This window comes from Notothenia rossii, assembly GCF_949606895.1.
Source record: "Notothenia rossii genome assembly, chromosome: 8".
Classification (NCBI taxonomy): Eukaryota; Metazoa; Chordata; class Actinopteri; order Perciformes; family Nototheniidae; genus Notothenia; species Notothenia rossii.
Window position 1 is genome coordinate 6,932,098 of NC_136906.1, and position 25,245 is coordinate 6,957,342.

Consider the following 25,245-nt stretch of genomic DNA (forward strand, 5'->3'; position numbering starts at 1 on the left):
TTCAGTGCGTTAGTCATCACGCCGAACATTATCCCCCTCTAGTTTAGCGGTCTGAAGTCATGTGGCCGTGATTAAGTTCCTTTATAGCCTAACGTTAGCTTTTTATTTCTGACGACTGCGTTTACGCTTCAAAAGTCACAAAGTGTTGTTTGTATGTGGAGATTATCCTGAAGAACAACACATAGTATCATGAGCATGTGTTCACCACATGTCTTATTTTCTCCAATTTCCCAAAAGCCAATGGGATTTTTCCATTGGCTTTGTGTTGAGGGGGCCCTTGCTATGCTTAGGTCCTAATCTGTCTAAAATCAGAAAAATGTGTGGACTGGCCCTTTAAGTTTTTGCTATCATGCACAATATTCTTGTTAAAAGAGTTAAAAGGTATTTACTGGAGAGTTTAGCTATGCTATTGCTCACTTAGTACTTTAATATCCTTAGATATGTTTTAATCTTTCACTGCGTTTTTTTATTCTTTTTTTACTTTTATGTATGCACCACGACACCTAGTCAAATTCCTCGTACGTGTCAAACTACCTGGTAATAAACCTGTTTCTGATTCTGATTCTAAAAGGAACTGATGTGAGGTAATCCTGCAGGATCTAACTGAGCTATATGGCTTCACAGCGCACAGGGTATCACTTTAAAACTGCAACACAGGAGGAAATCAGCGCTTTATGTTTCCCGTAAGGAGGAGAGGTTATAGCAGCAATTCTTCGAAAAATCACATGACCGCTTATCTGCCCGGATACTACGGCGTGCATGTGATCCCGGAGCAGAAACACCCGGCAGCAGGACGCAGATCTCTCCCTCCCACAGGCTCTGACTCACGCATGACTCACCAGACGTGACGGTAAAATCACCGCCGCTTCTCTGGAATAATAACAACAGAGGGGGGGGACCAGTACAGAGGGGTCATTTACTGCCTCATACCGGGAATACATGCGTTTCCTTTGTACCTTAACCCTGGAGGGATTTCGCTTTGAATATGTGTTTCAGAGGCAGGACTTTTGGGAACATATTTAAAAGTACATTCTACAGTAAAACACAAAAGCAAACTTCGCCTGACATGTATGATCAAGGGAAATATTTAACAGTTTATGCAACAGACTTATTAACATTCAACATTTGGCACCAGTTACACCCACACAGTGTGCAATGCATGCATGCGGGAAAACACCAGGGACAGTAGTGGAAAGTTTCTGAGGTGTTTGGATTTATGCTACTTTCCACTGCTACTCCATTACCTTTATAGTTTTATACTGGTTTTAAATAGCATCTTTTATTGTGTTTCCGTGTCACTATTTCTTAATGTTTTTAATTTTTGTGAAGCACATTGAATTGCCTTGTGTTGAAAGGTGTCATATAAAAAAAACGTGCATTGCCTTATTTGACAGCTGTAGTTAACAAAATACTGAAAAACAGTTAACAAATAATATACACCATACATTTTTTTAAAAACTATCCGAGTAAAAAAGTAATGTTGAAAGATAAAGAAGAATAAATAAATGTGACCACAAATAAAAAAAAAATGCATAGCAATTATACTTAAAGGTGGTACGTTTGAGAAACCGGCTCGAGATACACTTGTTATATTCCATGGAATGCTCTTAACATCCCGATAGCAATGAATATCTGAAGTGCTTTGACAATAAATCCATTAAAACATTTCATCTGTGGAAGCCGTGGTGCTGTAAAAAGCACGACCAATCATCTGAGCCGGCCCGGCTAAAGTAACTGGATGGCCTACCTGCCTGTCAGCCTTCCATCTGTGCACAAACTTATCTCGTGCCCTCATTGGTCATGTGCGCGTTCGTGTGTGTTGGAGGAGGGGCTCTGTAAGGAAGTTGCAGATTTTTTCCGGCTGCGTATTTTCAAATTCTAGCGCACTCGAGCTGGTTTCTCCAAAATCACCTACCCCACCTTTAAAGGTAGGGGTAGAAGGCTCGACAAGGACGGCTCAGATGATTGGTCGTGTTTTTTACAGCGCCACGGCTTCCACAGATGAAATGTTATGTATTTATTGTCAAAGCATTTGATTTATTCATTGCTATCGGGATGTTAAGAGCATTCCATGGAATATAACAAAAAGTGTTTCTGAAGTGAATTACCTACCCCACCTAATTCGGTTTTAGTATGTAATTATTTAAAAACATTTTTTTTTGCATGTAAATCACTAATTTTTAGGGTTCACACAAATGTATATATGCCATGATTGAAGTTAATGATATGACATTTAAATATATATATATATATATCCATTTATTTATTTTCCCCTTTATTTGCATGTTATTAATTATAATTTATAAAAAAATATATTGTATTAATTATAATTATAGGCATTTTCCTCTATTATGGGGCATTTGTTTCTGTGTTTATTTATTTATAGACTATAAGTATCTCTAGATTAGTTTGCATATGCATTCTTCTACTTTAAGAATGCATGTTTAGAATGTATGTAATTCATTTATTTCTCTCTTTTTTTATTTTCCCTATTGTTTTGCTTTGTTATAGTATTGACATAACTCGTACAGGGGTACTTCTAGGGTGACTGTTGCTGCGAGGGAGTGCGGTCGTCTCTCAACCAGAAGGTTGTGGGTTCGATCCCAGCCCATGCAGTCAACATGGTGATGTGTCCTTAACCCTGAGTTGCTCCTGATGGCATGGCCAACGGTGTGTGAGTGTGTATGAATGTTAGTTCCTAGAGTAAGGTACACTGCTGGGTGAATGACATGTAGTATGTAAAGCGCTTTGAGGGGCCTTAAGACTGGATAAAGCGCTATATAAGTACAGTCCATAGTAATACTTTTGCAAGTATTTCTAAAGTGCTGTAGTACTACCAATATGTAGTAGAAGGACTTCAGTACTTATGTTACCATTGGAGTGGAAGGAGAGAGGAAACATGAAACGTGTTTTGCAGAATCTGAAACTCTTTTATCAGTTATCTCATGTGTTGTGTTTATTATGTTCAGTAGCAAGAAACACATTTCGGTTTTGGTTTCATTTCTAAAATGTAGCTGGATCAAAGTTGAAGACTCAAAACAAAACCAAAACCAGTGGAACAAAGGAAAAACCAGAGCACGAAACTCAACCTCTGCCTTGACAGGAAAGATTGAACATAACCAAGGAAGGATTTAATATATTTATTAGCATTCATCAATATTCAAATAAAACCTTTGGTACTGACGATGCCTCAGAGCTACAGAGAGTCTTTTGCACTCATTAAATTTACAAAATAAAAACACATTGTGCTGTTCTTCCACCTTGAAGGATCAACACATTTTAAACTGCTGTAAGAGAGGGTGACAATGATCAAAAGTAAACATATTAATACCACCGTTAATTATTAAGAAACTGTGCAAATTCTTAAAAACACATGTATTGAGGAGTCAGAATCTCCTTCGTGAAACTCATCAGGACTGTGAATAAATTAAAAACAAAAGACAATGTGTTCATTTTGAGTCAGCTGAGCACATTTCACATGAACTCTCGAGGGACATTCAGGAAACTGAGCACCAGCCTGCTTTAGAAAACGTCTAAACGTACTCCTCTTTTCGTCTGGTAGAGTTCAAACAGAGTTCAAAACGAGGAGCATGTATCGGAAAAATGCTGGACCTTTTGGAGTCGCTTTTTGGGGGAAACCACAGAAGAAGAAGAGCTCCGTGTCCATTAAAGAGGTGCTTATTGTTGCATATGTGAAAACCTGCCTCCACAAAGTGTCTCTCTGCAGGGGGGTCACCGCTGGGGACAGGTGGTGCGGGTGTGTCCCGGCATGTGGCAGATCCCACAGGTTCGGGGTTTCTTCGCAGCTGGAGGTTTTGTAGCGTCTTTAGCTGAGGTCTTCCTCCCTTTCCTCCCTCCGTCTCCCCCAACATCACCTCCGTTAAATCCTCCACCTCCGTTAAATCCTCCTCCCCCGAACGACACTGTCACAGAGGTGAAACACAACGTCACATTTCTCTACTCAAGTGGACGCCTCAAGGTCTCAGTGTTTATGAGTCGTGACAGCTTTTTCGTTATTGTTGAATAAAAGATATGTGTGTGTGAGGAGATCTCTCTCTCTCTCTCTCTCTCTCTCTCTCTCTCTCTCTCTCTCTCTCTCTCTCTCTCTCTCTCTCTCTCTCTCTCTCTCTCTCTCTCTCTCTCTCTCTCTCTCTCTCTCATATATATATAAATAAACTCTGTGTGTTTCACAAAGCGTGCATATAGCGTGAGGTGTCTCAAGATGTAGATGATTTGACAGCCAGATGAATACAGTCTGATATTTAACTGTGAGAAATGAAACGAAGTGCACTGCACTTACCCTCTGTCACGTTTCATATGGAAGAGAGAGAAAGAGAAAGTATACTGAAGTAAATGGTCAAGTGTAATGATTTGAGAAGTGACCCAAACAGAAACCAAACAACATGTGATGATGGAAGTCCCCCGAGGTAAACTGGAATGTTGTGGTTTGAAATGCCACTATGTGTATTTATGCAACAAAGCCGTGTCTGTGATCTATATTGAACACACTCAGAATTAGTAGTTAACAATTAGCTGAGCGATTGGGAGGCAGTTTAAAAAGGAGCGCACTTGCTCTATGGCAGGGGTTCCCAAACTTTTCCGCCCGCGACCCCCAAAATAACAGTGCCAGAGACTGGCGACCCCCTGTCGACGGGGGGACGGGGTGGCCATGGGTGTTTTTTATTGGTTAAGTGGTCCTTGGTATGAAAAAGTTTGAGAAACACTGCGCTAGTGGATTGTCAAAGGGGGAGCCTCGTTATTATTAATAATAATTAAAAAAAAAAAATTATTAATCTTTTTTTTTTTTTTTTTTTCATTTTTATTTTGTAATCATCTCGCGACCCCCACTTGGGGAACCCCTGCTCTATGGCGCCACTAAGTTCGCAAGATAATACTCTGCACTTCCTTAGAGCTTCATGTGCCACTGAGCAGCTTCATAGTGACAAACAGAGCCCATTCTCTTTATACAGCTATGGTCAGCATTCTGACAAGCGCAGAACACAAAGTACAGATGAGGCGGATCATAGTGTCTTGTTTCACTTCGAAACAAACTGAAAGCACAGGACTTACCTTCAGTAATGCATCATGTGTTTTGAACAAATTAATGAGTGTTTATTTCTTTAATATGAGTCTGCTTGTAATGCGAGAGAAAGTAAACAGTCAGTTGGAAATGTCCCCGCTCTCTTTCGTGTGTGTGTGTGTGTGTGTGTGTGTGTGTGTGTGTGTGTGTGTGTGTGTGTGTGTGTGTGTGTGTGTGTGTGTGTGTGTGTGTCTGTGTGTGTGTGTGTGTGAGAGCCTCACCTGGTGGAGGTTCGTTCTCGTCCGCCCACAGGAAGAAGCTGCAGCTCTGCTCTCTGGGTTTCCCGCAGGTGTGGAACATGCGTCCTTTGTTGGGTCCGTCTTTCTGCACCGTGCGCTTCACCGCCTCCTCGTTACAGTTACACATCGTCTGTCCCCCCACTCCCTCGTCCTGCCCTCTGCCTCCCGTCTGTCCGTTTCTGAACCCCAGGGAGGGTCTTGGTGGCTGAGGAGGCTGCACTGGGACCCCCTGCTGGCCCGGCTCGTCCGCCCACAGGAAGAAGTTGCAGGTGCCGGCGTTGCACTTGTAGAACTGACGGCCTTGGTTGGGTCCGTCTTTGCGCACCGTCAGCTGCACGGCGTCCTGACCGCAGTTACACACGATGGCGTCGCTAATTCCCGACGGGGGTCCGGGTTGCGGGGTCCAGGCGGGGACGGGGGGACGAGGGGTTGAAACTGGGGCTCTGGGTGGGTCTGGTCTCGGGGGCCTTGGAGCTGGAGGACGGGGATCATCTCCTCCTCCTCCTCCACCATTCCCTCCTCCTCCTCCTCCTCCTCCTCCTCCTCCTCCTCCTCCTCTTTCTCCACCATTCCCATGTCCTCCTCTTCGTCCTCCTCAAGGTTCAAGGTTAGTTTATTTGTAAAGCACATTTTAAGACACAGTGGCAATTCAAAGTGCTTCACATAGGCATTTAACACATAATAATTAAAAACAAAACAAACACAAAAACAAAAACAGTATCTCCTCCTCTTCCTCCACCATTACCTTGTCCTTGTCCTCTTCCTCCTCCTCCTCTGAGGTACTTCAGGTCCAGCACCTCCCTGAGCATCTCGTCACACCCTCCGATACAGCCGACGAACTCTAAAGGCATCATGGGAGGGAGGCTGCCTCTGCGGAACTTGAACTGCAACCTGGAAAATGACACAAAGGAGACAAACATTAGAAACAATTGACTTCAGTGTGATGGAGCTGAGCCAAAAACATAAAAAAACGAATGAACTGTTCTGCGCTGGATTCAAACCCACTAGATATTACTGTAATGGTTTGTTAATAGTGAGAAGAAATCCAGATTTGACCCAAATAAACCCCTGATAACTCCAGGTAGATTAAGCTAGACTACCTGAAACTACTTACTTAACACTGATACTGGCTTGTCATTTATTCTGTATATTACGTATACTTGTATCATGAATAAATACCACACATAAATGAGAAAAAGCAAGTCCGACCTAAAGTCCCCTAGCGACAGCAGATGCACTATTTGGCTGAGCTGCCCCTCAAAAAAAGATTTGTGTAGTAGATGCATTACTCTAAGTAATCAAAACTGATAGTGAGACCAGATTAAATCATCCTATCAACCAAACTTGTATCACTTTTTGATAGGCATGCCTCCGCACCAGAGGTGTAAAGTAACTAAGTACATTTACTCAAGTACTGTACTTAAAGGTAGGGTAGGTAAGAATGGAGAAACCAGCTCGAGTGCGCTATAATTTGAAAGTACGCAGCCGAAAAAAATCTGCCCCTTCCTTCAGACTTCCTTACAGAGCCCCTCCCCCAACACACACATGACCAATGAGGGCACGAGATAAGTTTGTGCACAGATGGAAGGCTGACAGGCAGGTAGGCCATCCAGTTACTTTAGCCGGGCCGGCTCAGATGATTGGTTGTGCTTTTTACAGCGCCACGGCTTCCACAGATGATATATTTGTATGTATTTATTCAAAGCATTTAATATGTTCATTGCTATCGGGATGTTACATGGAATATAACAAAAAGTGTTTCTGAAGTGAATTACCTAACCCACCTTTAAGTACAATTTTGAGATACTTGTACTTAACTTGAGTCTTTCCATTTTTTTGCTACTTTGTACTTTTACTCCACGACATTGATTGATGTGAAATATAATCAAGTGTTAAATCAGACTTTAGTTCCACCTGGAGTAAATCCACAAGCTACCCTGCAGTATACAAAGTCATTCAAACTAGCTGCACCTTTACCAGCTTTGAGAACACTTTCATGATCAATCATTACAAAACATATCATATATATTATTCTGAAATGGACCAATCAGCACAATGACTACTTTTAATTTTGGTACTTTAAGTATAATTTGATGCTAATACTTTTGAATGCAGGACTTTTACTTATATCAGAGTATTCCTACACTCTGGTACTTCTACTTTGACTTAGTTAAGAGATCTGAGTACTTCTCCCACCTGCTCCACAAAAGGAAAACTAATACTAAACCCGCCCCCATCACAAAAAATAAATGTTTGACACAAAGGGAACTGGACAGCATTTAAATAAAGGTGCAAAAGACCCTGAATACATCTAAACAAACAGGGTGGAGTATTTAGTTAAATTCAATAGTTGAAATGTGTTTTGAATTGATTTGTGGTTTGATCATAATCCATCCTATTCAGGCACAGGCTTACCCTAAATCGCCCTTTTTTGAGCAACAGCATATTTACACACACACTGAGTTCTCACTGTGCCTCAACAAGTGTTTGAAAGCGGCTTTTCAAAATGTGTGTGTGTGTACTTATACACACACCGGGTTGCCGTGGCGACCGTTGAGGCAGTTATCTAACACACTGATTAAAAAAAAAAGAAAGAACATCGATATTATTATTTTTTATTTAAGAGATAGAGCTGTAGTTCAACTTTGAGCTCTGTACCAGATCGGTTGCCATGGAAACAGATGCTGGTGTGGAGCACTGCCCTATATTTGGACTGAGCCGAACACGTGCTCAGGGTGAACGCCCACTGGTTTAAACAAGTAAAACAAGACATTTTACAAGTGTCTTTTTGCACTGTGGAAGCCACGGAAGGAGAGTGTGTGTTGTTGTGTGTGAACAGGGAGCAGTGTGCGCACACACACACACACACACACACACACACACACACACACACACACACACACACACACACACACACACACACACACACACACACACACACACACACACACACACACACACACACACACACACACACACACACACACACACACACACACACACACACACACACACACACACACACACACACACACACACACACACACACACACACACACACACACACACCCCTCAAACGATAGCGCATCCCAAAGTGGGAAGGTCTGGTAACGTAACGCTTGCGGCACCGTGTGTACGCCCTAAACGATCATAGCCACGCCTCTCCCCACCTCTCCTGCTCACCCCCCGCGTCATTGCTGATGTGTTTCGCCAACAACAACAACAATGGCGGATCACAGCGTTGCGTTCGTGCTCCAGACGCAAAATCTACAGCTCCTCTACCACAACCATCAGCAACAAATGGACATGGAGAACTACATGACCTACATGTTGCTGAATCCACTGCGGAGAATAACCAGAAGGGCAACCAGGCAACCATGGTCGGGGGGTCTTATTCGCTGCTTTTAGTGTATTTTGCGGCGGAAGTACAACGCCACTTACAGGCCCGGCATATGTACTACAGCGTCTCCAGCGGTTTCGTGTGGACGGTAGGGGTGTAACGGTACACGTACCGAAATTATTCGGTACAGGCCCTTCGGTTCCGAACGAATATAACGTTAAACGTAAAAAATTGAGAACGTGAACAACTTTCTGGAAGTAATCTCAGGTGCTCCGTCACAGCATTCAGAGTAATTTGCTCACATTGGGTTCAACGCGTCATCGAGCGAGCAAGTCATTTCATTGGACGAGAGGCATGCTATGAGAGCTGGTCAGAGGTATGCGTTCAAATTTAGTCAGTAATTTGAGGAACTGTCGAAATGGCGAACGCAGATAAAGTTGAGCTCGAAAATCCTCCAGCATCATTGAAGTCTCCGGTTTGGGAACATTTTGGTTTCGCAGTTACGTACAAGGATGACGGACAAAGACAGGTGGACCGAACCAACGCTGTTTGTCGGCATTGTTAAACTAAAATTGGTTACGCGGCTGGCAATACATCAAACTTGCACACTCATTTGAAAAGGCATCACCCGAACGTGAATATCGTTGAAATAGCTGCTTAGGTACTAGTACAGTACAGTTCAAATACAAATTATTTCAGTTCATCGAAACGCTGCAACTTAATGTTTATTTTATTATATTTTGTATTTATTTGAGTGAATACATTATTCACAGTTTAATAAAAAAAAAAAAAATATATATATATTTTATGTTTTGTGATAATTGTTTCTGCTGTACCGAAAACGTACCTAACCGAACCGTGACCTAAAAACCGAGGTACGTACCGAACCGAAATGTTTGTGAACCGTTACACCCCTAGTGGACGGACACGTTTCTTGTGCCGATTCTGTGTGGACGGAAGACTTTTTGGATGTCGACTTTGGTTCTTTTCGTCTCCGTGTGGACGGGGCCTTAGATGCATTGGTTTTAAATGCAGATTTAAATTCCTCCTATACATTATTTAAAGAGGCCCTATCATAGGCCTTCCCTACAGTGTGTTATATAGGATTGTGTGCATGTAAATGATCTGAACAGTAAGTTTCCTCCAGAGGGAGTTTCTCTCCCACACTCAGATTTCGATAATCCTCAGAAAATGGATCTCCAGAAAGAACTCTAGAAAACTGATTTTTAAAAACTGGCTACTAGAGTACTTAGATTAGATTAGAAGCATCTACAATTAGAACAAGAAGATTAAAGCTACTCCTTTTAAGGTGTCATCAAAACATTCAGAATCGACAACATAGAACAAAGACACGAAGCATTCATACATACATGAAAGAACAAAATAAAGAGCAGGAAATAATTCAATTAGTAGAGTATAGTAAATATGTATGTGTGTATAATAAATGATATATTTACATGTGAACAGGGTGCGGTCGACAGGTGGGACAGATGCTGTCGTCTCTGCTGAGCTCCAACACCGAGTCGGGGAACCAGACCGCCGTCTTACAGTCCGGGTACCCCGTGCAGGACAGGTACTTACTGCAGGGGACAGAACGAGGTAAAGAGCGGGAATTAAGAATTAAGAGCATTATTACCTAATGTCCTCTATGTGCAATATATATATGCCGTTAATAACTGTGCAATATATACCCGGCTGCTAAATCCTCAGAACTGTTACAGGATGTGTTTTTTTGTAAACTGTGTAACTTTAAAAAGAAATCTGTAATACTTTTGTAATGCTTGCTTCTTAGGTAACATTAAGCTGTCTTTGTCTGTTTTCTGCTATAAAAATGTAAATGTCCCCTCTGTGGGACTAATAAAGGTATTCTGATTCTAGCCCAACAGCGGTGCAGGAATGAGTCCTAAACCTGGAAATGAGTCAGCGTTTTAGCTTTAGGTTTCTTTCTCATCTCGTTAGATGTGTGAAATTAGTTGTGTGTTTTGTTAATGTTGGGGAAATATTTTCCTAGGCCCATAACTCTGACCCAGTTTGATCAGTGTGTACTGCCCTCACTGAGCACATGCCTGTAACTTTGGGATGCTGTGCTCTCAGTGTTATGGCGCATTTCCACTGCAGCGCGGGGCTCGCTTTAAGCGTGCCGAGCCGTGCGGGGCCTGTTTTTGGTTACGTTTCCACTTGGCCTAATACCGGCTAGCACAGTTCACAGTTTTTCTGGCCCCATAAAATCGTGGTTCTAGGGCCAGGAACAACCAGGCTGAGTCGGGCTGAGTATGCTAAACTAGAGAGAGAATCGCTGGCAAGGGGGCTACAACTACAAAGAATTTGAACATGTTTGACCGTGATTTAATTGTAATACAAGTTTCTAAATGATGCAGAAGTAACAACATACTGATACCGGATAGTAAAAACCATGAATTAATGCTTTGACAAGTCTGCAGACAGACGGCAGGCGAAAAACCTTTTAAAATGCGTGTTTTCTGAATGGAGCTTGGCTAAGCTAACGCAGTATATGCTCCGACCGTCCACACTCACAACAACGGCATCAACAGACATAAATAAACCAGCGACTGTATTCGCCATGACACAGACAGTCTGTGGTTTGGACTTGTTTAACTTTTGTCTAGTTTCTGAACAGATATGAGGAGCTGTGAGCTCTGAGTGCTAAGAGCTAACAGCTGTGTTGTTTTTCTGGGGTTCTCATTGAAGATGACGTCACGGCTCCGCCTACACTGCGTTACTATAGATACTACCCCAGTTCCTAAACTGTAATGGGAATGCGCCATAAAGTGAGCCTGTCCTAACGAGGCCGAGCCATACCGAGCGAGGCCGTGTAGTGGAAATGCGCCATAAGTCTCCCTGTTCCTGCCTGTTGGCGTCAGCTGATAGAGGTGTCATGGTTCTATCTTGCTATGCACGATGTTGATTATTCTCTCAGAACTAGCTAAATACATGGGTCTGGGGTAGAGTTCTTCAGAATTGGTTTAGCATCTACTGTGTCACCTCGTGGCACAACTCGTGTCTTGTGAATTCTCCGGCCGAAGCTCCAAATAAACCATCAGTGTTTGCCATCAAAGTTCCTGCTCTCCTCGTGTCTCTCTGAGTCTTCACCTGTTCCCCTCCCTCTTCCTCTTCAGCACCATGTCTCGACTGCACTGAGGACACTTCCTGACAGTCAGCGGGATCTCCATGTCCTGCTGCTCTTCTTCAGGGATCACCTGAGCGGCACCCAGATATGGCGCCAGGGCTTCATCCAACCTGAGGTACATGCATAGGTGTAACTAACCAAATATTATCAAATGACAGGATTTTGCTCATCAGAAAGACACAGATCTAATCCAAAGTAAATCGTCACGGACTTCTTGGCCTTCCTGAAGGACTCGATGAAGACGGTTTTGTATTTCTGGATGTGGTTCTGCAGGACGCTGCGTTTGTCTTTCCGTCCCTCTGACACCAGCTTCAGGTCGGCCTCCAGCTCAGCACGCAGGTTAGGTTTGGACATCTCATAGCCCATGGAATTGTAACCTTAACACACACAAAGTCAAAGTTAAAAAGTCAAAAAGCTTCAATCCATATTTGTTTAAAAAATAAATTCTTCACTGCCGTCAAGTTTGCTGGCCTCGCATTAAAGAGATAAACTCACTACAAAAAGTTAATTCTTCACAAATCTGAACTCTTTTATCTCATAAATCAACTCAATTGAGAATTTCATGAGGATTATCTTTCTTTTTTAGGTGGGAATGACGTCACAAAGTGTGTGTGTGTGTGTGTGTGTGTGTGTGTGTGTGTGTGTGTGTGTGTGTGTGTGTGTGTGTGTGTGTGTGTGTGTGTGTGTGTGTGTGTGTGTGTGTGTGTGTGTGTGTGTGTGTGTGTGTGTGTGTGTGTGTGTGTGTGTGTGTTTACCCTCCACCAGTCCCATGCCGAGCTCTCCAGGTAGAAACCTCAGATCAGCTGTCAGACCGACATACATGCGACTCTTTATCGTCTCGATGTGATCTGCATGAGTTGCATCAGTGCCTGAAATACACAAGTAGACACAGTTACAGTTACATAGAACAGGAATGTGCAGAAATAAACAGAGACATATGCAGGGTTTACCATAAGTTGTGTGGACAAATAATCCCTTTTTGCTGGACTAATTCATATTTAGTGAGTGTTTGGAACCACACATTACAGTCTCGTGTGTGTGTGTGTGTGTGTGTGTGTGTGTGTGTGTGTGTGTGTGTGTGTGTGTGTGTGTGTGTGTGTGTGTGTGTGTGTGTGTGTGTGTGTGTGTGTGTGTGAGTGTGTGTGTGTGTGTGTGTGTGCACTGTACCGATGCCGTGTTTCTCCATCAGGGATATGAGGTCGGCCTCAGTGAGCAGCTGAGGAGGACTCGTCTGTCCGTCCGCCATCTCGATCGCAGAGGGCTGGAACTGAGAGCCCTGCTCATACACTGGAATCACCTGGCATGAATAAAATAGGTCAACAGGATATAAAGGATATACAATCACACACACACAGGCAAATTATAGCAAAGTCTCATAATCATTGAATCAAAGCTAATAATGTACATCTGATTGAAATTTCTCTGAGCTTAGTAAGTTTAATTAACTAAAAACATTCCTATAGTGCTTTTCCAGAGTCTGTTATCCAATTCTTATTATCAGAGACATTTTCGTAGCGGAATTATAATGACGTCAACAAGCCTATATTTAAAAACAGCTCCTAAGAGCACAGCACATCTAATTACAAAGGGGAATGTCCCGAGTTCTGTTATTCATTTCAGTTTTCCTTTGTAATACAGTTGCATAGTGCAAACTTAAATTATTAAAAAAGCATACAATTATTACAGTCAAGCATTCAAGTTCACTCACTCAAGGGTACATTCTTAACAATTTCATATCTCTAACTTGCATTGAGAAATGAATTTCGACCTAAGTGGTTCCTTAATGTCCTTTTTTGTTTGTTTGTTTTTCTACAAATAAGAAACTCTCTTTGTACTTCCTTTTAATTTCTCTCTTAAAATGACCTTCCAGTGTTTGCCTCAATTTGCTGAATTAACTGTATCACGTTGAATGTCTATTTTTGTCGATTGTGTGCACACACACACACACACACACACACACACACACACACACACACACACACACACACACACACACACACACACACACACACACACACACACACACACACACACACACACACACACACACACACACACACACACACACACACACACACACACACACACACACACACACACACACACACACACACACACACACACACACACACACACACACACACACACACACTACCTTGGCACTCCACCTGTCATAGGGGTAAACGTCCAGGTAGTTCCTGGCGATGATCATCAGTCCCGAGGCGGAGAAGTTCTCCTGAGCGATGGTGATTTCCACCACGGTCTCGTGCCCCAAAGCATCCTGGGATACACAAGCCAGGAAGTGCCGGACGATGAACTCATAAACACGTCCTTCATTGCCCTGGACACAGAAGGAACAGAAGCAAAATGTATTTCATAATATTTAAATTAAACATATAGGGTGTATGACTGGACTGGGTGGGAAGGGTTGGTGTGTTTTACCAATAATTCTTATTATCAGAGACATTTTCGTAGCGGAATTATAATGACGTCAACATGCCTATATTTAAAAAAAGGCTCCTAAGAGCACAGCACATCTAATTACAAAGGGGAATGTCCAGAGTTCTGTTATTCATTTCAGTTTTCCTTTGTAATACAGTTGCACAGTGCAAACTTAAATTATTAAAAAAGCATACAATTATTACAGTCAAGCATTCAAGTTCACTCACTCAAGGGTACATTCTTAACAATTGCATATCTCTAACTTGCATTGAGAAATGAATCTCTTTGTACTTCCTTTTAATTTCTCTCTTAAAATGACCTTCCAGTGTTTGCCTAAATGTTCTGAATTCACTGTATCACGTTGAATGTCTATTTTTGTCGATTGTACACGCACGCACACACACACACACACACACACACACACACACACACACACACACACACACACACACACACACACACACACACACACACACACACACACACACACACACACACACACACACACACACACACACACACACACACACACACACACACACACACACACACACACACACACACACACACACTTCAGGAATTCCATAATTAAATTACTCTTATTGGATTATTTGCTCTGACCGGTGAAGAACCAGGCAAAATAGTTGACAAAGCAACAGACACCAGAAACGACGATAAGTATGCGACTGTTGATGTTTGTTATTTACCTTTTTTATTTCACTCGGGGCGAGGTCTTCTCAAGGTCTTCTCGCACCGAGTGAAATAAACGAGGTAAATAACAAACACCAACAGTCGCATACTGAGTTTCACGGTCGTTTCTGGTGTGTGTTGCTCATGACTGGGCAGAGGGAAGATTTGAAGGTCTAGTTTCAGCAGACCTACCTGCAGAGAGTTGGCGAACTTGGTGGGGTGGATGGGGGGATGGGCTTGGTCAGATTTCTTTCCCTGTCGAGGGTTGGGACCCCCGGGCTGCTCCATCACCCGCTGAGCGAACCCCCCCCAGGCCTGGCTGTGAGTCTGCTGCTCCACCAGGGGGCCGAGAGCCAGGTTCTCTGGGAAGATGTTGGTCTCTGTTCGAGGGTAGCTGATGTACCTGAAGAGAAACAAACACACAGTCATCTTCACGCAGACAATCTGAGAGGAAAAAGACCCTGCTGGTAAACTCTCAGACGCAGTGGCGAGCCGTCAGGGCCTTCTAGGTCCTCTCTGAGGGCCTAAGATATTCTACAAAATAATATTTAAAAACGTTAAAAATATTTTTTTTTTTTGTTATATTTTTCATTAGTTTTACCAAAATAACTTGATTTAATTGTATTTAAAATAACATTTCCAAAGAAATATTCCGCTGAAGTATACGCTGTGACCATAGACTGTATATATAAACGTATATGACGTAATAACTCTTTTATTTTTCTCGAGGGAAGGGGTGGGGTTCAGAGGGCCTGATTCAGCTACTTATACACTGTTTATTACCTACAGTAGATGGCCAGGGTGGACAGGGGCAGCAGGACCTTCATTTGATCTTTTTCCAAGTTCTTGTGTTAATCTTACATTTCAGAATACTTTATATCTATATTGCACATTTTTATTTTACCTTCTTATGTTCATATTAATATATATTAATTTGTTGGCCTTTACCAATCATTGCTCACTGCGATTTGGAAATGGCAAAATTAGGATTTTAATAAATATTCAGTTAATGAAGCAGCCCCTAGGCAATACAATGAAAAAATTGAAATAGGCACTGTCCCTTTAATTCCCTGAAGGACACGACGACCCCTGCCAGATGGCGAGAACAAAGATAGCCACGACTTTGAGGAAGTTTACAATCTGGAAAACAAAAAATACATGCCCACTCACAGAGCCTCTGAAACGGTGGCTTCACGATGAAACAAAAACAAACTACAGTGAAACTGATAAGGACAGTAAGCATGGTCGGACAAAACCAAAAGATTGCAGTATGAATGTAGATTACCCAGCATGCACTCACCCCTGGGTATAGAGCTTTTCTGCAATTTTCATCGTCTCTTTGGCGCTTATTTTTAGCTTTCGAGATGCAAGTTTCTCCATTTCCTGTTGGTCAGATGAAAGGAGAGGATTGTTGTCTACATGAACACAGAAGCTGATACTTTATACCACAGACAGATGTGTGTTTTTAATGCAGATTATATTTGTGTGTTGTTTATTTGACTTGTGTTCTCACCACAGTGTCCAGAGGCAGCGGTCTCCACTTGCTCTTGGGTTTGCTGGTTACTGAGGAGACCGTTGCTATGGGATCCTGAAAATGAGTAAAGAGATATTCTGATGTGTACCTTTCAAAACGTGGCATTTAGCCTATTTTTATTCAGGCAGATTGACAACACATTAAAATTCATTTAGGCTGTGTCCTCTGGCTCAGGTGGACAAGAGGCTACACGAACACACACGCACGCACGCACGCACTGCTTTAATGTTCAAACTGCTCTTTTTTTCTCATACTGTCTGTGCTGCAGCACCTCTTGTCACCCTCTGTCTCAAACCAGAGCCCAGTCTGCTCTGATTGGTTAGCTGTTCGGCTCTGTTTTGATTGGTCAACCGCTTAGAGATATTAAAAATTAAAAAAGGTACCATCTCTTTACTTTTGTATATTCTTCTCTTTTTGGATGTTGTGTTTTGATGAGGATAGTTAATATGTGTCTCACACATCCCTGAAAACTGGCCCTCCCGCTGTACTTCTCGGAGACTTCAACCTCCAGACAGGGAAGATAGCTGAACTAACATCTCTTTTAACCGACTTTGCTTTCTCACTGTCTCCATCCCCACCAACTCATAACGCTGGCAATGTCCTTGATCTCATATTCTCAAGGAACTGCACTACTTCTAACCTCTCTGAAAACCCACTCCACACATCTGATCACTTCTTCATTTCATTCTCTCTCTACCCCTTTCCAAACATAACGAACTCATCTCTTCTCATCCTGCACCTGTCCGCCGTAACCTCCGTTCCCTCTCCCCCTCTACCTTCGCCTCATCGGTGCTCTCAGCCCTCCCTTCCTCTGACTCGTTCTAACTCCTGCCTCCAAACTCTGCTGCAGAAACTCTCCTCTCTACTCTCTCATCCTCTCTGGACTCTCTCTGTCCTCTCACATCTCAGCAGGCTCGTCAGTCCCCTCCTGCTCCCTGGCTAAATGACGCACTGCGTGCTAATAGAACCATCCTTAGGGCAGCAGAGCGGAAACGGTGGAAATCCAAACACCATGACGACCTCCTAACCTATCAGGCTCTCCTCTCCTCTTTCTCTGCTTCCATCTCCCAGGCAAAAAGCACTTTCTTTCAAGATAAGATCCAATCTTCCTATTCCAATCCCAAAAAACTATTTTCCATCTTCTCCACCCTCTTGGACCCCCCAAAGCCCCTTCCCCCTCCTCTCTTCTGTCAAACCACTTTGTTAACCACTTTGAAAAAAAGGTTGATGATATTTACTCTTCTTTTTCTGACTCACCTTTACTCACCGCTGGGTCACCAGACCCTCCCTTCATCCACACACTGACCTCCTTCTCCCCTCTCTCTCCAAGTGAGGTTCTTACCCTCATTGCCTCTGCCCGTCCTACCACCTGTCCTCTGGACCCTATCCCCTCAAACCTCCTTCAGACTATCACTCCTGATATTCTACCGTTTCTCACCCATTTCATCAACACTTCTCTAACTTCTGGTCACTTTCCAAACAGTCTCAAGGAGGCAAGAGTAAACCCTCTCCTAAAGAAACCCACTCTCAACCCGTCTGATGTTATAAACTACAGGCCTGTCTCTCTCCTCCCGTTCCTGAATGCGCTGTCTTTAAACAACTCTCCTGTTATCTCCATCAGAACAACCTTCTGGATCCGCACCAGCTTGGTTTCAAGGCAGGTCACTCCACAGAAACTGCTCTCCCTGCCGTCTCTGAGGAACTGCACACTGCTAAAGCAGCCTCCCTCTCCTCTGTCATCATCCTTCTGGACCTGTCTGCTGCATTCGACACGGCGGGTGAACCATCAGATCCTCCTTCGCACTCTCCAAGAACTTGGGAGTTTCAGGCTCTGCACTTTCCCTCCTCACCTCATACCTCAAAGACCGCACCTACAGGGTAACTTGGAGAGGGTCCGAGTCCGACCCTTGTCAATTAACTACTGGGGTCCCTCAGGGCTCTGTTCTTGGTCCCCTCCTCTTCCCCTTGTACACAAACTCGCTCGGATCTGTCATTAGCCCGCATGGTTTTTCATACCACTGCTACGCTGACGACAGCCAACTAATTCTGTCCTTTCCCCATTCAGAGACCCAGGTCGTCGCACGCATCTCTGCTTGTCTAGCTGACATCTCTCAGTGGATGTCTGCTCATCACCTCAAGCTCAACCTTGACAAGACTGAACTGCTTTTCCTTCCGGGAAAAGATTGTCCCACTCTTGACCTAACAATCAACATCGGCACCTCTGTTGTTTCCTCGACTCAGACTGCAAGGAATCTAGGTGTGACCCTAGATAACAAACTGTCCTTCACTGCAAATATAGCTGCTACAACCCGCTGCTGCAGATACACGCTTTACAACATCAGCTGACCCAGAAAGCGACGCAGGTTCTGGTCCAGGCTTTCGTCATCTCACGCTTAGACTACTGCAACTCCCTCCTGGCTGGTCTACCTGCATGTGCCATCCGACCTCTGCAGCTCATCCAGAATGCAGCGGCTCATCCGGTCTTCAACCTTCCTAAATGTTCCCACACCACGCCGCTCCTCCGCTCCCTTCACTGGCTTCCAGTAACTTCTAGAATCCACTTCAAGACACTGGTACTTGCGTACCATGCTGCGAATGGATCTGGCCCTTCCTACATCCAGGACATGGTTAAACCGTACACCCCAGCACGTGCACTCCGCTCTGCATCAGCCAAACAGCTCGCTGCACCCGCACTGCGAGGGGGACCCAAGTTCCCATCAGCAAAAACACGTGGGTTTGCTATCCTGGCTCCAAAATGGTGGAATGAGCTCCCCATTGAAATCAGGACAGCAGAAAGCTGTGTCTTGAGCACGAACGCAACCCCTTCCGTTCCGTCCGCAGATCTATCCACCTTGGGACCCGTTATCATTTGCGGGGTCCGTTTCCGTGTTTCTGTTACGGCCTTGTGTGAACGAACGAGAAAAGTAGCGGACACAACCCGTTTCGTTCCCGTGTAAACAGCACCTTAGGCCATAAAGCAATTCAAGTAAGCTATTAATTAGTTACGAGAATAACTACATCACACATAAAAGTCCTATAAAGGAATTTAGGATAAAGAGGCAAATATGACCAATCCAAAATAAAAATATCCTTTAGATTTTCAACGTTAAATTCACAAACATAAACTATTAACAAAGTATTTAACATATCAAACATCAATAACATAAAATATACTTAAAAACCAGCACATACCTCCATGCAGATCTGGTAGAGCACCAGGCAGGCTGTGTGGTGGAAGAGACGGTTTCTTTTCCAACTGAACTCCACAGACTCCTCCTCCACGTCGTGCAGCACTGAGACAGAACGATGAAGAGGAGTTCAGTGTGTGTGTGTGTGAGAGAGAGAGAGAGAGAGAGAGAGAGAGAGAGAGAGTGAGAGAGAGAGTGTGTGTGTGTGTGTGTGTGTGTGTGTGTGTGTGTGTGTGTGTGTGTGTGTGTGTGTGTGTGTGTGTGTGTGTGTGTGTGTGTGTGTGTGTGTGCGTGTGCGTGTGCGTGTGCGTGTGCGTGTGAGAGAGCAGGCAGGCAGGAGTTTGTACCTTTGATCTTGTAGAAAGTCTCCGGTATGAACGCCTGGATGGCTTTGAAGCGCTCCACCACGAAGCCCAGAGTGGGAAACTGACAGCTGCCGTACGAGATCAGCTGATTGGCCAGAGACTGAGGGAAGATCTTCTGCAGGCGCATGGTCTGGAAGCGAGTGAAGGACGCACCTGCGGAGAGGATGGGATCATATTAATATGTTATACTTTTTTTGATAACCACTAGTGTTGTACCATGGCCATCGCTTACGTTGGAAAAACTTCCGGTCAATGTTGTACGGGAAATACCGGCTAATTATAACACTGATCATGGCTGAAGTGACATTTAACTAAGTCTACCAGATTGGGATTTTGCTGTATGAGCAAACTGTTTTCACGTGCAGTCTTACCTATTCGCAGGTCCAGCTCCTGACGCACGTCGACAGCATCGCTAACGTTAGTATCCGGCTCGATTAGTGTCTCACAAGCTCTCCGGATGGAGTTGGGGGTGATCTCAGAAAACTTTGCCCGTAACACTTGCATATTTGGCTTCACTGAAAAAGCACACACAGACTATTATTAGGAGCGATTTGTGGGAAAATAAATATAACTGTTAGATTTTAAAACGGAATAAATAATATACTTTGGTGATCAGAGCCACTGGATTTTATTTCAGGCTAAGCTAACCATATTCTAGATCCAGCTTTATATTGACAGTAGTATCAATGTTTTCATTTAACTCTCAGCAATAAACATATTTACCAAACTGTTGAATCATTTTCAAAAGGGGAGATGAAATCCACACATAACAACAGAACAACTCACACATCACTATCCCACCTGCTTTGCAGACATCTATGATTTCAAAGCCAATGTTTTCCCCCTCTCGGTCACAATCGGTCCAGATGACTAAAGCCTGGCACTGCCTCGCCTCTTTCTCTAGTGTCCGCTAGAGACAGAGAGGAGCGGGGGGGAGAAGGAGAAAGTAAAGATGTAGAGGGAATGATTCAGGTATATTTCTATTATCCATAATCATTATTACTGTCTCTGACTCCACATAACTAAAGGGTAGTTAAAACAAACTATCACAGTTACAATTATTTAAAGGAACAGAAAGAGAGACAGATTTCTTTAAATACAATTTAAGGATTTATTGAATGTATATGACTAATGCGAGGGTACTATATTAGCATACCTTGATTAGTTTCATGTTATCTGGACAGTACTTCTCTACCTCAGCATCAAATAACAGCACAGGACTGCAACTGTACCTAAAAGGAGGAAAGGAACAAATACCATCAGTTGTTATGATTAGGGATGGGTACCGAGCCCCGGTATTAAACGGGGCCGAGGCTGAATTATTAAAGACCGTGGTACCATTAAGTTCCGACGTTATCGGCCTTTTTATCGGTACTTGAGACATGTCAAAAATATGTCATATATATTATTACTACACCAACATTATATTGCAGTTTTAGTTTCGCCAACTCCGTTTCTAATACGCAAAAAGACTGCAAAATTAATTATTTTTAGTATTTTCGATCTTTCCGATCCAGACGAGAGATCTGTCTCCCCCGTCTGTGCGCGAGGGGGCGGGGCAGTTACACACACGCAGCTGCTACATGCAGCAACACACACACACGGCGGAGATGGCGTAGAGAAAGTGCTCCGAGGTATGGTTCAACTTTACCCGCCTCGATGTGGACAATGCTCCTTACCAAAAGTGCAATAAGAGTTTAGCATGTAAGGGCGGTAACACGAGCAATTTGTCTAAACATTTAGCAAAAGTGCTCCACATTCAGACGGAGGAATGCACCGGGTTCAACTGTCTTTCTGGTAGCGCTGTAGCCCCATCCACGAGTAACGTTTCCACGTCAGGTGTTATGAATGCTAGCAGCAACACACGGAGTTAACACAATTATACAAACATGGGTTAATGATTAGAGGTAACTGAGTTATTTATTTTGTTAAAGTTTCAGCTATTCTGTTTACAGTTCTGTCATCACATTATTTAATACGATTTGTTAAAGCATTGTTGTTTCTTTTGATGTGAAATATTATCTATTTAATTTAAATAAAAAGCAATGTTAGTTTTGTTCACAATTTTTTCAGTTAGTTTACCTTGTTTTTTTTCTCCAAAAGAACCGATAAAAGTACCGTTAAAAGACCGGATCGATAAGCGGTATCGATAAAAGTAGTAGTACCGTTAAAACCTTAACGATACCCATCCCTACTTATGATACAGTGTGATGCAGGAAATACCAAGAAAATCAAATAAGAAATCCAGTTTTACTCACCACTTCTGATACTGTGCTTTAAACTCCAGACCCAGTAAATGGCCAGATACCGAGGTCATTGTTACCGTCACATTCTGGAGATGAATCGAGATATAAAGAGATATTTAAAGCACAAAAGAACAGACTTATAGGGGCTTGTGTGTAAAGGTCTTATACTTTTCTTATAACACTTACCTGGCCAAAGAGATTATATTCATACTCGTAGATTTTATTAAACTTTGACATCCCTTCTCTCTAAAATGGAAAAGAAGACAATCAGTACTGAAGCAAACACACATACAAATATAGAAATCTTAGAAACAGATTCACATTTATCATTTATATTACTATGCTGATTTCAGGAGATATACAGTAAGGATACAAAGTCAGGTTATACAAGACGTTACTCCACATGGATTATAACACATAAGATTTATATTTCAATGTTATGGTCACGTTTATTATTCACTGGATTAGCCAAAAAAAATGAGTGCCAATATTTCTATACACAGTTAATTTACTAAGTCCGAACATTTTCACGAGACGTGGCAACCCTTGATATGTTGAGACTAGGCAGTTACTAGTTACTTTTCTACATATAATACCGCATACAGTATAAGCTGATATGGTATAATGCAGTACTGAACTACTAATCTACATCGTATTTCCAGTATCTTAATTTGGTCCAAATACAACATTAACATGCTCTTACATGTTTAAAAAGTGCTTTTGATACTTGAAGTACATTTACTGGATAATACTTCTTTACCTTATATTATTCTGAAATGGGCCCCTGTCCAGAATAGTACTTTTACTATTTTTACTTTAAGTACTTTTACTTAAATAACATTTTGAGATCAGGACTTTAACTTGTAATGGAGTACTCAAACTAGGGCTGCTCGATTATGGCAAAAATCATAATTTCGATTATTTGGGTCAATAACTGATATCACGATTATTAAAAACGATTATCCATTTACTTTGAAAACATCCATTTATTGAAAAAAAAATGTTGAACAGTATGTTTTTGACAGTTGATTACCCTGAACTTTAAGTATTATTCAACTTAAAACACAATAAAAATAATAATAATAATAATAATAATCGGTTTATTTCGATGACTTTGTTTTCGTAATCGTTGCAAGACAAAATCCTAATCGAGATTAAAATAAGATTAATTGCACAGCCCTAACTCAAAGGCCATAGTATTGTACTATAAAGTGAGGACTGGCAGCCTCTTCACACTGGCAGCCTCTCCAGATGCATATGATGTGTATTAATTTCTACCTGCATTGTGTGTGTATTAAAAAATATAAAAACCAGACTGAAAACTGAATTCCCCCCAAGGAGGATACATACAGGTTCATCTTTTCTTCTAAAAAGAGTGCTTCTTACACCACTGCTTTGGAAATAGATTCTGTATTATTTTCATACAGGTTTATGTATTCACAGTTTGTTTTGATAGATATAAAACCAAGACACATGCTTAAAGGGACAGTTTCATCCCAAAGGCCATAAGAATGTTAAACACCTGAACTTTTTAAAGAATATCCATAACATTCATCTGTTTGCAACTTGTATATATCAATATTCCAATTACTTGTATATAGACTATTCTGCACTATTTCTACTATATTCTATTTTTATTTTATTTACTTACACTATTATCTGTTTAATTGTGTTGCACTGTTGGAGGAGCCTGTGACCTAAGAATGTCAGTGTCATAACTACACTGTGTACACATGACAATACAAGCCTTGAATCAGTGTTCCTTCTTTAAATACCGTAAAGCACTGATTTATAGCACTATCTGTTAGTGTATTTTCCACAATGTGAGAGAAGACAGGACTCACCCTCCTCGCGTTGCCATCAGACATGATGGCTGCGATGCCTTTAGCCGCATCGTTCTTCTCGGCCACGCAGAGGACCCTCCGGATCTGACCCCGGACCTGCCCCTGGCCCCGGTTCATGTCTGCCTGCTGCGGTGGAGGAGGAGGAATGTCAGCCGGACACCGGTCACTCTGCGCCGCACGGAAACACCTCCGAATGACCCCGAGCCGCTGCTGTAATCCGGGTCTAAGCAGAGATCTACCGAGCAGCGCTAGCATCCCTCCCCGCTCTGAGGTGCAGCTGCGCCGGCTTCCTGCACGCTGACCTCCGACTGAGCTGGATCCACTCTGTTAGCATGTTAGCTCACCGACTAAAGACATTTCATCAACTCACTAAACCTACCACACAGTTGTAAAGTTGTGACAGCTGTTGACAAACTTCACTCACAACGAATTATAAAGATAGAAAATGAATTCCGGTCGATCAAAAGTGTTTAATTAAAAGTGTAAGAGGGGCAGCATTGAGCAACGACCTGATGGGCCAACTGTTAGCTCTGTTTACAAATTCCGCGCTCGACTATCAAATAGTGCCGTAAAACTGTCGTAAAACTGTCGTAACGACCAAACGTCTGAATAAAACCAAATATATAAAAATTAATGTACAGTCATTTCATTATTTTAACTGATTGATTGATGCATACATGGTTGACGTGTTTTTATATTAATAATACGTCTTTCATAATAACTATTATAGTGTAAATATTAATGTTTCACTAATGTATTTCTCAAACAGAAAATCCACCCTAAATCCAAAATTGTCACATGTACATGTAACCAAGACAGTAACTAACAAAAAAAGGTATTTAAAATAATTTCCTCGGTATTTTTCCTACATATTTAACAGGTTGTTTTTAATTTTAGACGTCGTTTTTCTGAAATGTGAATAATTTCTGGAATTACTCCACCAAAACAATGTTATTTGCAGAATGGAGAGTGTTATGAAAAAGGCCATCAGTTTGAGATATAAACACGTTTCATTGCAGCTACATACTTTCCTAGTATCTTCGTTCTAAGTTGTCTAGTACTTAGTAGATATAATAGAGACCCTGTTGTGACACCGATTTTGATTATTTGTTTAATTTCCAAAGCAATG

General features: G+C 42.4%; 1 protein-coding gene and 1 long non-coding RNA gene across 3 annotated transcripts; one reads left to right on the top strand and one right to left on the bottom strand.

Annotated features, from left to right (window-relative positions):
* The first annotated feature begins 747 nt into the window (after positions 1–747).
* Positions 748–3,588, top strand: LOC307015707. The gene is made up of 2 exons (XR_013801619.1): positions 748–850; positions 2,512–3,588. It is a non-coding gene; the product is annotated as an uncharacterized lncRNA (long non-coding RNA).
* On the bottom strand, positions 3,126–24,702 carry top3a (DNA topoisomerase III alpha). 2 transcript variants are annotated; one of them, XM_079644408.1, is made up of 20 exons: positions 24,117–24,702; positions 22,459–22,518; positions 22,285–22,358; positions 21,183–21,258; positions 20,828–20,936; positions 20,398–20,541; positions 20,009–20,179; positions 19,666–19,766; positions 16,453–16,527; positions 16,240–16,322; positions 15,132–15,342; positions 13,963–14,148; positions 12,975–13,104; positions 12,563–12,676; positions 12,019–12,184; positions 11,771–11,917; positions 10,117–10,239; positions 6,065–6,210; positions 5,302–5,910; positions 3,126–3,923 (listed from the first exon to the last, which is right to left on the bottom strand). In XM_079644408.1, exons 1-20 carry the CDS (start codon positions 24,369–24,371, stop codon positions 3,733–3,735), a joined length of 3,171 nt encoding a protein of 1,056 aa, XP_079500534.1. In that variant the 5' UTR covers positions 24,372–24,702; the 3' UTR covers positions 3,126–3,732. The 2 variants fall into 2 exon arrangements, with proteins under 2 accessions (XP_079500534.1, XP_079500533.1); XM_079644407.1 differs by having other exon boundaries at positions 5,302–5,913.
* Between the last annotated feature and the right edge of the window lie 543 nt (positions 24,703–25,245).

Excerpts from the sequence above, each read along its gene's own strand:
- top3a (XM_079644407.1), bottom strand. The coding sequence starts at position 24,371 with ATGCTAGCGCTGCTCGGTAGATCTCTGCTTAGACCCGGATTACAGCAG. Across the intron at positions 16,528-19,665 it reads TCTACCAGATCTGCATGGAG|GATCCCATAGCAACGGTCTC; the intron begins GTATGTGCTGGT and ends ACTCATTTTCAG. Across the intron at positions 15,343-16,239 it reads GAAAAGCTCTATACCCAGGG|GTACATCAGCTACCCTCGAA; the intron begins GTGAGTGCATGC and ends GTTTCTCTTCAG.